This window comes from Rhopilema esculentum, chromosome 16, assembly GCF_057945365.1.
Source record: "Rhopilema esculentum isolate cy_ngs chromosome 16, ASM5794536v1, whole genome shotgun sequence".
NCBI lineage: Eukaryota > Metazoa > Cnidaria > Scyphozoa > Rhizostomeae > Rhizostomatidae > Rhopilema > Rhopilema esculentum.
This window is the reverse complement of record NC_142830.1, coordinates 967,484-979,017: the sequence shown is the minus strand read 5'-3', so window position 1 is coordinate 979,017 and position 11,534 is coordinate 967,484. Positions and strand designations below refer to the sequence as shown.

Below are 11,534 nucleotides of genomic sequence, written 5' to 3'. Positions count from 1 at the left end.
CAATGCCTCGTTCCGACTCACTGGAAGTCATTTCCAGAAGCGCTTCTTGGAAACGCGTGAATCCCGCTGGAACGATCTCTTTGGGTGGAATTAACTGAACGATCACCTTCTCTTCGAAGCTGAATTTAAGATCGAATAGCGAAGGCAAAGCAATGGGGATAGAAGAAAAGAAAACTGCAAATTCTGAATTTCATGTTCCTCAGGAACAGACTGGATCACAGCCGTCGAAAGAAACCTCTGAAGAAGCCACAACAAAAAGCAGGCCAAAAGACGGTGTTGATAATTACGGGGCCGAACTTGACGAAGCTATTCATAAAGCTTCGTCAGCGTTTGAAAAGTTTTCTTCAACATCAAAGAGAGCCTACGAAATCCTTATTGGTGATTACAACGCTTTCATTGAAGAAAAGAAAATCTTTGAAACAATGACGAAAAAACTTAAGGAAACGCAGTTCTCGAATATCGTCACTTTAAACATCGGCGGAGAGAAGTATTCCACTGGATTACCAACTTTTAAAAAATGGAAGGACAGTTATTTTGAGAAAATGTTCTCAGGAAGAATCGTTTTGGAGAAGAGTCCAGACGGCTCGTTTTTCATTGACCGTGATGGATCCCTTTTCAGGTATGTGCCCTTAGCTGAGACCAGCCAGTGTAGACAGGGAATTTACTGTAGCAATCTAGCAAACTGGGTAACCGAAATTTTTGAAGTGGATATGACTTCTATGATGGCTGGTCGTCAATTTAAGCCTTGGGCACCAGTGGCGGACTGGCTACCGGGAAAAGCAAGCAAAAGGGCGGCAATAGGTGCTAAAGTTTACTAACTTCTGGGCTTGTAAAACAGGCCCGGAAAAACTTTGCCTTTTAGCTCATCAAACAGTTAATATAAAGTTTTGCAGCAAATCTTTGAAAAATGTAAAGGGGTGCCTCAGCACCTGCTAGCTTAATGACTGTGTTGCTCCTGCCTCTACGCTGCAGTTACAAATTGTTTGCAAAAAATAGACATCAGCGTGCCGAATTATGATAAGGTATTGAACATGTGCTTAAAACTGTAGACCTGTCCAAAAGATATCTTATAAAATATCTTGGAAAAATGAATTCTAAGAGATTCTGCTGCCACCCAATTTGGGCAAATTGATGATTTTGTACATTGATAGGCTCCTTCTGTATGAGAAACTGTGCGTGGACATGGTAGAAAGGGTAAAGAATTTTCTTAAGAAAAAGTACAGTCTCTATTCCGGGACAGAAATTCTTTAAATTTGAAGAAAGAATGGAATACTTCAATAGCTAGTTTTAAATTTGAAACCAGTTTTTTTTCAAACAGCCGGTTTAATTTTCAATTAAATTTTTCAGAAGTTTCTTACATGAGACCATCAATCCTCAACAAATTATGTATATAGTTTTTCAAAAATTGTACAAGATTTTTTAGCCAGTCATAATTTATTTTTGGTACGAAACTCCTGGTTTTAACGTACACAAAGCAAGATGACCATGAGTTGTTAGTTGAGTAAAATAGAATAGAAATAAAATAGCTTGCCACCGAAGTCTTGTTCAGAAAGTATTATTCTCTATCATACCTAGAGCAGTTTTCACTATCAAGGGATAGTTGATGGCCCAAAGAAAAAGAACTATTATTCAAGGGAGACAACACAAGGAATGTGCACATACTACGCAATCAAAAATCAGCAATATTTGAAAAATGCCTTTCTCCCTAAACAACTATTTTAACAAACTTCAACAAAGTGCCATAATAAATGTAATAGCCATAACATTTGTGTAAGTCCCCCTCTTCTCCCCATCTTTGATTACGTAATATATGAACGTTCCCATACCCAATGTTCTTCCAATACCCAACACATCGATAATTTTACCCAGTTACAACCATTGTGATTGGAAGGAGCATGGGGTAGTGCTCAGTTAATTTTTCCAAAGTGTGAGGCCTCGGTTATTGGATATCAGGCACTAGGAATAATTTGCATTAGTCATCAGTCAAAAAAATAATACGGTTAGTCATAAGTCATTGGTTTCACACAATTAATAGTCATTAGTCAGTTGGCAAACAGTCTGCTAGTTAGCTAATGAAATCCCTTACTACCCCCTCAACAGATACCGAATAAATGTATGGCGTACTTGCTTTAAAAAATACAAGTTAATCAGGTTTGTAGTGAAAGTAGGCTTTGACTGCTACCACATTTACTGCTGTCAATAAAACAAAATATGAACAATTTTTTGGCGCTACCAAATTTGAAAATTGCTTTGAAAAAAGCAAACAATTTAACTATACTAAAAACTTCTTAAACTCTTCAGAGTGTAGAATGTCAGAATTAGGGTCTGAAAGAACAAAATGGAGAATGAATACCCATTTGTGGACCAAATTTTCCATCTTGTTATTTTAGACCATTTTTTGACATTTTATACTCTGAGGAGTTTGAGACAACAAAGCTGTATGTTCAAAATGTTTATTTTTTCAAAGTCATTTTCATAACAAAATATGTTTTCTACAAGGTTTTCAGAAAATTTTGCAGAATTTGCTGACCAACATTTTGTCTTTTTAATATTAATTAACAATAGCAAAGATTGGAAAACTTTGCAATCTACCTTAATATTGCTCAATTTAGAGGGGAAGGTAAACTTTTTATGCAAACGTACTTTGGATAGGAGGTCAATTGATGATTGTAATCAATTTTAGTTCTGTGCAAAGATTATTTGCTTTTTGAAAGTTTTCAAGTTTTCAAAAAAAATAACTTGGAGCAGAGGGCGCACCGGGAAATTTCCTGGTGTCCTGGTGGGCCAAGCCGCTTCTGTTGGGCATTCTCGAAAAATTTGTTGTTGTCACATGATTGATAACGTAATCACTCCCAGGTGAGTAAAATATTAATGACAACATTTTTTAAATCTGAGTATACTATTCGAAAGAACCTGCAAAACTGAGTCAAAAATTATAAAACACTTATTTTGTTTGACTTATTGTTTCGAAAGTATAGATGTTTAAACTTTCTATGACGTGATCAAAATAGCCACCACTGGATTTTGTAAAGAGCAATTTTTCATCGTGTGCGCTCTGTTAAATGACAATCAGAGGTTAAAAATGCGTTTTTTGATGGAAGTATTCTACAGCAACTAATTCTATTGAACATAAATCAGCTTCGTGTAATGCGAAGACTCCTTTACAAAAGTTACGCTTGCAGAGGGCTCAAAGACTGGTTCACAGATGCTGGATCAGTTGATTGAGCATTGGAAGTAAGACATTTCTTTCACAGTATGCAACTGCACAAAGAATGTGTTCGATGACGTAATCACTCCCGGTCAGTAAAATATTAATGACAACATTTTTTAAATCTGACTATACTATTCGAAAGAACCTGCAAAACTGAGTCAAAAATTATAAAACACTTATTTTGTTTGACTTATTGTTTCGAAAGTATAGATGTTTAAACTTTCTATGACGTGATCAAAATGGCCGCCACTGGATTTTGTAAAGAGCAATTTTTCATCGTGTGCGCTCTGTTAAATGACAATCAGAGGTTAAAAATGCGTTTTTGATGGAAGTATTCTACAGTAACTAATTCTATTGAACATAAATCAGCTTCGTGTAATGCAAAGACTCCTTTACAAAAGTTACGCTTGCAGAGGGCTCAAAGACTGGTTCACAGGTGCTGGAGTCATAGCCTCGGGATCAGTTGATCAAGCATTGGAAGGAAGACATTACTTTCACAGTATGCAACTGCACAAAGAATGCTTTGATGCTCTTGGACAATTCAGGATCGAAGATTTGACAGGTAGGGCTATGCAATGAGCTTCTCTGTTTTATATCTTAATTTTTTCAGGACAGGAAGTGAATCCAGCAAAATCAAGTGATGACATGTATAACATAGTTCATAAAGCACCCATTAAAGGGGGCTCACAAGATTCCACATCAAAGAAAGCTATTGTAGTCTATTGATAAGTTAATTCAAAGTATTTTCATTCTTCTGTAGGCACGTATTCTAATACTGATGTGGAGCTACTATCAGCCCTCAAGATGCTCCGGAAGAATCCTTCTGCCTCTTCAATCAACGATGTGATGGTGCTGCCACAGTTCAATCAGTTGCAACAACAAATTCTGCAGTGAGATGACCGTTGCCTATTTGAGAGATGTGTCAGCAATGCTTTCATTAGTGTCTGCTGTTCGAGAATGTGATATCGACCGACATCTTGAAGCTGAGCGTGAAATGATCTGTTTTGCATTTGCTTTCGATCGTCAAAACTATGCTCGATATTGCGCTACCAGCATGTACACCTTCAAGATCTGAAAAGGAAATTTCATCCAGCATACCAAGATTTAAAGTCTCGAAGACATGGTGGCAGCATCACTGGTGATTCTTTCTCCACGATACATGGGGACCTTATAACAGAACTTTTCAACAAGGAAACAAAGGTAACTGCTGGCCCATTTCGTTCCGGTTTTAGCACGAATATCGAGGCAGCAAACACCTGGATGTAGACAATACACATCCACAGCATGCTAAGGATTGCATTGAGAAAGCAGCTGAATATCAAGACTTCGTCAAAACATAAGGAGTCTACGAACAGTAGCAAGAAACTGCATGCTGAGCACGTGTCAAATTTGAAGAAGACCCTGAGAGGATATGGTGTAAATCAATTTTCATCGGATCATCCAAAATGCTTATCAACTGGAACAGAGATAGATCCTGCTGTAGTCAAGAATATGCTGAGTGCATCAGAAATAGGCAATGAAGCTTTTTCAACTTTTGTTTCAGAAAGGCTTATTGAAGGATCCAAGAGTTTCTTTGCCCCGATAAAGAGAATAAAGTGAAACACAGGCATATTGGCAAAGAAGAAAACCATCAAGGCAGCATCCGTCCTAAAAGAAGATTGTCAAGCTTTTGGACTCTTAGTCTCTAAAGCTTTTAGTCTGGAAGAAGCATTTTGTTTTCCAATCACTATGTTTCCTTTGTCCATCGCGACTCTGAAGGCAGCTTACGACAATCAGACAAATCCTCATTTAGAAATTTCCTCATTGAACAGTCGAAGATTCCTACAACTAACATGCCTAAAAATGCTGCATGGTTTATTGATGGGATGGCAGCAGTGAGATCACTCAAGTCAAGGAAGACATACAGAGAGTGGATGATTGCCCTTCTGCAGGTTATGGAGCCACAAGAAGAATCGTTGCCGTGCTTGATTGGGATGATTTACGACACACAGAGAACAGAGTGCGAAACAAGGAACAAGGAGAGATCGTGGGGAAACTGGTACGCGAACCAAATTGGAAGGCTTTGATCAGCATATGCCAAAAGGAATCAAGTGGAACGAAATTTTGCAGAATCAGGGAAATAAGGAAGAGTTGATAAAGCTTATTGCACAACATATGATGAGTGAAGAAGCTAGAGGTACGATAAAGCAGCCATTCATCGTCACAGAAGGTAACAACACGTACAGAGTGGAGAGAAATGGATGTGAGCTATTTTACCGTTGTAATCATAAAGTAGCGGATACCCGCTTGGTTTTGCATGCGTCATTGGAAGCAGCAGACGTAGTTATTGTCTCCAAGAATACCGACGTCCTGATCCTTCTCATATGGGCATATTCAAAGCTTTCTGTTTGTAAAACGTGGCTTTTCAAGGAGGACCATGATAAATATGCTGACATAGGAGTAATTTGCCAATTTTTAGGAAATGATCTTTGTCAAGCACTTCCAGCAATACATGCAATATCAGGATGTGACACCACTTCCTATTTCTACAAGACTGGAAAAGTTAAAATCATCAAAAAGTTGTTAAGTTCTCCGTCGAATTGCCAGATTCTAGAATCTTTTGGTCAGGATCAAAGTCTCGAGTCTGAAAAAATCGACAACGTAAAGGAATTCATCAGGACAGTTGTTTACAGTGGCAAGGTAGGCGAGTCATATGTAGAAACGAGAATCCAACTCTATAAAGAAATGAAATCAAAGTCTTCATCGTCAATTCCTCCTGATCCAGATTCAGTTAAGCAAGCCATCAGACGAGCAAATTACCAAGTGTTCCACTGGGTCCGCTGTTGTGAAGTTAACATTGAGACAGTTAGCTTTGAAAATCACGGCTGGAAATGGGACAAGAAAAAGCAGGTTGTAGTTCCGATCTGGTTCAAAGGCAAGCAGTTGCCTCCTTCACTTTCAACAAGCAGAAAGAAAACAGCCAAGAATCTCAACTATGATGAGTGATGATGAAATTAAGGGCCAAAAACACACTTCAAAAAAGAGCACCAAAGAGATGCATTGCCCAGTACACATATGGATTATGATGGGGATAGCAAAATGACAAGAGAAAAAATCATTGACGGCTCAGACACTTCAATAATCGATGAACATGAAAGTGAATGGGAAGTTTCAGACTTTTCGTCCAGTGCGGGCTCAATGGATGAATGGTTGCCTTAAGTTCGTAAACTATGATGTTAGAGGATGGTAACTTAGAGGGCAGCTTATCTCGGCATAACTGAAACCTAACTTGTATGTTTACAAAACAATTTGGTTGCTAAGAATTGTTTTAGTAGAGCGCACACGATGAAAAAATGCTCTTTACAAAATCCAGTGGCGGCCATTTTGATGACGTCATAGAAAGTTCAAACATCTATAATTTCGAAACAAATGCAGTTAATCTCATAATAAAAAATGCAGCTAATCTCAATTATCGTGTCTTAATTTAGTTTCTCATAACTTATGTTTGGCACGAACATTTCAAAATAACTTTGAAGGGTGGAAAGCTTGTTATCAGTTATTATGTTAATGCAAGTTAACTCAAGCTTTCATTTGAAAGAATACGTTTTAATATTAGCTGTTGTAACAGTGAATCACTCTAGTACTAACACAAAGTAAAACTCTGGATTTTATGCATCAGCTTCAAAGAATTCAAAGGTAATTCAAATACAGATTTTACATATTTGTATGCATAAATTACGGAAATGATTGCTTAAAATTGTCTATTTGGGATTAGGAAACAGGAAGGGTTGGTACGAGAAAATATTGCAGAAAATATGAGTCAGGCTCTAATAGTATATTCCGAGAAGGACCAAGGAGAGGCAAAAACGTAAATGTTCACGAAAAAGAGACTGATAATGAGTAATAGGAAGATGGTTCACTATTCAAAGGGATTAAGTAAACAGTGATGATAAATAGCAATCAAGATGCAATTGAAATAGCATTGCGTCATGGTAAATGTTATTGATTGCTAGATTGGATTAAAAAGATTATAAATGAAAAAGACATTCGAAAATATTTAAAATAAACGCTAGAAAGTATAGATATAACTTTATTGAAAGTTGATCACAATTGCTTATTTATTAGCATTATTCTTCACCTGGATTCGAAACACGATTAACTAAATCAATTTGCCAACCAACACTGCCTGTGTCAGAATTAAAATAGTTTTTAAATCGGCCTCGCATCTCCTTTGCGCTGCTTGAGAAATTGTTAGAGCCACACCTTCCCATAGGTAACATTCCCAAATTGTCCGAGTCCTCTCTCCATTCCCCTTGCTTGAATTTACCTTTTACCTCTTGATCGACATAGTCAAAGGGGCAGTAATTGTAAGGTTCTTCTTGTACTCTGCTAGCCATTAAAAAGTTGTGCAGTGCAACAACTGCCTTGGTTATCGCTTTAACGGTGTCAACTTTGGCTATAATTGGCCTGCGAAAAATTCTGAACCTCGGGGCTGCAATTCCAAAAGTGTTCTCAATTATCCTCCGAGCCCTTGAAAGTCTAAAGTTGAAGATTCGTTCTTGGATTTGCAAGTTTTGCCCGGGGTATGGCTTTAAAAGATTTGGTTTTAGGCCAAAGGCATCGTTACCTAGAAACACGTAGGGGAGTACTTCTTGAGAATTTTTTACCTGCTCGGGGGAGGGAAAGTACAGTAGCCAGTACTGCTGTTATTGTAAACGCTTCCATCGCTTTGCCTCCCAGAATCACCGATGTCAACCATAATGAATTCATACTTTCCATTACAGACTCCTAATAAAAAACTGCTATGCGTTTTTTTGTAATTGAAGAAATCCAACCCCCCTTTAGCAGGATACTGCATCACAATGTGCTTGCCATCAATGGCACCAAGGGCGTGAGGAAAATTCCACTTCTCTTCAAAGACCTTTGCAACCTTTTTCCATTCTTCAACTGTATTTGGGACACGTAGAAAGTCTCTGTTTTTCAGTTCATTCCACAGAACCAGGGATGGCGCCAGAAAAGAAATACTGGGGGGGGGGGGGCTGTAATGTCAGAGTGCCGACAGTGAGTGAACCAACAACAAAGATCTAATATAACACTATTTCCGCTGTGGTAATTCCAGTTCAAAAAATGAAAAAGAAACTCAAAAAGAATCAAACAATGTAAAAAGAATAAAATAAAAATCACGAAGTAGAAGTCATGAAAGTGCCGACGTTGCTTAAAATTTTTCAAAAATTGAAGTGCCGACGGAGGGGCTAAATGAATTTTTGAGGGGACCACCACCCCCCCCCCCCCCCCAAGCACCCCCGGTGGCGCCATCCCTGCATAGAACCCCGCATGTTTCGTTTATGGCACGACTAACCACAGCAGCACTTATTCGATAACTTGTGCCAATACTTTTTTGTGCATCGCCAGTTGCAAGGTACTTCAAAGTCAAAGAAAGTCTTTCACTAGCCCCAATAGACTCCCGCATATTTGTGTCTTGCTTAGTCAAAAAAGGCCCTACCCAGGAAAGCAATTTCTCGTAAGTACAAGGACCCATTGTCAAAATACTTAAAGAAAAACGAGTGATCAAACAGTCTGAGATCTTTCACCAACAAATGAAACTCTCCTTTCTCTTTACGCTCCTGGTATATCTTTCTCATCCAAAACGACCACGTCGTCTTTCTCTCAAGTCGCCGCCGTAATATTTGAATTATTATCAACTTTTTCAGCAGAATTTTGAATTTTTTTTTATTTTACTATTTTAAATTTAAGTTTCAGCAGAAACTTTAAATTTTTTCGCAGAAAACGAATGTTGTGAGCCGCCATCATGAAGTAACTTGGTTCGCCTTTTGTGCTCGAAACGAAAACGTCGTGGAAATGGTTTCAGTATTTCGGTCGAAAAATTTCGAATGGAATTTTGAAGTTCGAGCGAAAAGTTCCGCCTCGTGGAAATCCATGATTGCTCTCTAGTCTCATACAACGCGGCGAGATCTCAAATGGACGCTGCAATGTGGAATCAACGCTGGGCTGGAGAAGCTCGATCCAGTCTTTTTTTGAGATCAGTGGCCCCATCCTGCAATAATCCTGCGCAGGCAGAAAAACCTATAAAAAAATTATGTACAGCACTCCTGCGTCTGCATCTGCACCCCTCGAAGTTCAGGGATGCAAGGGTTGTTGTGACGCCGTGCCTGAGACAAAGTTTCCTCCCTCCCTTAGTATAGGGAGCCTCAGTGTACGGTCAAGCTTAAAGCCATTTCTGTTCACAATGGTAGCTGGTAGATAGTATGGCCATTCTATACAAAAACACAAGCAAAAGTGATTTTTGACACCCACCATCCCAGAATTGCTACATATTTTTCTGGTATTTTTTTGGTAAACTAGACCCTAAGACCCAGGACACTTAAAACCAGAAGGGTTTTCACCCCGATAAAAAAATAGTTGATCAAGGTTGACTGTCATCATCGCACCATGAGGACATTCAACTGTCAAATGCGCTTTTGTGCCTTCTACGGTGTTCTTTCGTATATTATCCAGTCTGTCATGAAGTCTATTATCCAGTCTTGAAATGAGTCTGTCATAGAGTCAGACAGTTACAAGGGAATTTACAAGCGCAAGACAATTTCTTTAACTGCTGCTTGTAGCTTTTGCATGTTTTTTTATACTACCCTACCTAGTCCGAAAACTATAACATTACCTCCAGGGGCGTCGCGACCGGGGGTGTCACACCCCCCCCCCCCCCTAATAGTATCTCGATAGGAAATTTCAGGTAAAATCTGCCCAGTGGAAGAAATGCTTAAGGTATTTCAGCGACCTTCATGTATTTACATCAATAAAGGATCAAGCAAAGATAGTTGCTCCTTTGGCTAAATATGATATTTCTCGATACGAAGGAAGATAAAAAACTAATGACTTGAAGATTTGAAGATTTCTTGTTGACACAAAATCTAAAAATCCAGGCACTCTTTAGGTAAAATTGTATCTTGTGTCCATTTCCCCTAAAAAGGCATGCTAAGATGGAAAGAGGTATCTAAATTGGCAACCAGTGCTGCTTGTTACCCAGCTTTAGAAGTAACTAACAACATTGTATTTCTCAAGACCACGGCGAGATTGTACCAGTTGTTTTTATCTGCTGTTCAATTTGTTTGCGAAAATAAAAGAATTTTCGGTAGGATTAGGAGGATTGCTTTAGTAAAATTTACTTAAAAGAGTGCATTTTCCATGGAACTGGACGCATCAAAATTACAAAATTTTCTGGTCCTTCGGCGGCAACCATGGTGCCGCCTCGGGTAGTTGCCCGTCCCAGTATACAGATTTGGCAAAACTATTAGGAAAGTCCGTTATTATCATTCTAAAATGAATGTTGTGAATTATATGCCACACAGTTAGATAGACAAAATGTATTGCAGAGGTTTGTGACAGCAACTTAAGAATTTCAGGTAATTTTTTTTTAATCAGGTAAATTTGTAGTCCACACCCCCCCCCCCCCCAACAAGGCTTGCCTCGCCACTGCCCTGATTACCTCCTCATCTCCATTCCTATCTTCTGCTACCAATTGAATTTATGAGATTCTGGTGGATCTGGCACCCAGGGTAGGACATCCACAGACAGCGACAAAGACGTTAAGGGCAGCCTTTTGGCTTCTTCTATTATCTCTTTTTGTTCCTTTTTGGAATGGTTTTCGTAGAACTGTTGTTGAAATTTTCCTGCAAATTCTACACAATATTTTCATGTTAAAAAAATTATCTGAAAAACCCCTGCTATTGTACTATGAAAAAAATAATTATCAAATAATTTGTTGAATGCGGTGAGTTTTTTTAGGTGATCTCTGTTATTAGATATCAGTTCCAGAATAATTTCGTCTATTTTTTCTAAATTTGATTGCATTTTCGATGATATCTAGTATATATTTCATAACTGATTTCCTGGAAGTTCAGCCAAAAACAATTCATAAAAGGCAGCGTTTTACATTAGTCGATTAAAAATACTTTATTGTGTATAAGAATAAAATTGTCTGCTTAAAAAAATTCAAGTTTCTTAAATGCGGGTACATACAGTTTGTTTTTTGATATACCAAAGTTTAAATTGCACACTAAAAATTCCTATAGGTTTTTATAGAAAAAATGCCATACTTTTCATACTAGGGAGGGCATTATAAAAACTTGCAAAAGCTACAAGCAGCAGCTAAAGAAATTGCCTTGCGCATGCCCTAAACTTCCTTGTTGCTGTCTGACTCCATGACAGATAGAAGACAGCAGCTGCAACCAGCTGCCGTATACGGAAGAACGCCGTAGTAGGCACAAAAGCGCATTTGACAGTTAAGATGTCCTCATGGTGCGATGATGACAGTCAACTGTTATCAACT

General features: G+C 38.4%; 2 protein-coding genes and 1 pseudogene across 3 annotated transcripts in view; 2 read left to right on the top strand and 1 right to left on the bottom strand.

Annotated features, from left to right (window-relative positions):
• Positions 1 to 8: 8 nt before the first annotated feature.
• LOC135682602 (uncharacterized) overlaps positions 9 to 11,534 on the top strand; it is a 38,273-nt gene continuing 26,747 nt past the window's right edge. The window contains exon 1 of the mRNA XM_089113095.1: positions 9 to 619. Within this exon, the coding sequence (XP_088969221.1) occupies positions 153 to 619 (467 nt within the window). The 5' untranslated portion in view covers positions 9 to 152. The remainder of the gene's footprint in view (positions 620 to 11,534) is intronic.
• Positions 628 to 10,972, top strand: LOC135682604 (uncharacterized). Of its 2 annotated transcripts, none has more exons than XM_065197567.2 (2): positions 628 to 3,773; positions 3,972 to 10,972. In XM_065197567.2, the coding sequence occupies exon 2, from the start codon at positions 5,285 to 5,287 to the stop codon at positions 6,194 to 6,196; it is 912 nt and encodes a 303-aa protein (XP_065053639.2). In that variant the 5' UTR covers positions 628 to 3,773; positions 3,972 to 5,284; the 3' UTR covers positions 6,197 to 10,972. Both variants share the same exon structure in this region, with proteins under 2 accessions (XP_065053639.2, XP_088969237.1).
• LOC148958196 (uncharacterized) lies at positions 7,318 to 8,729 on the bottom strand (annotated as a pseudogene).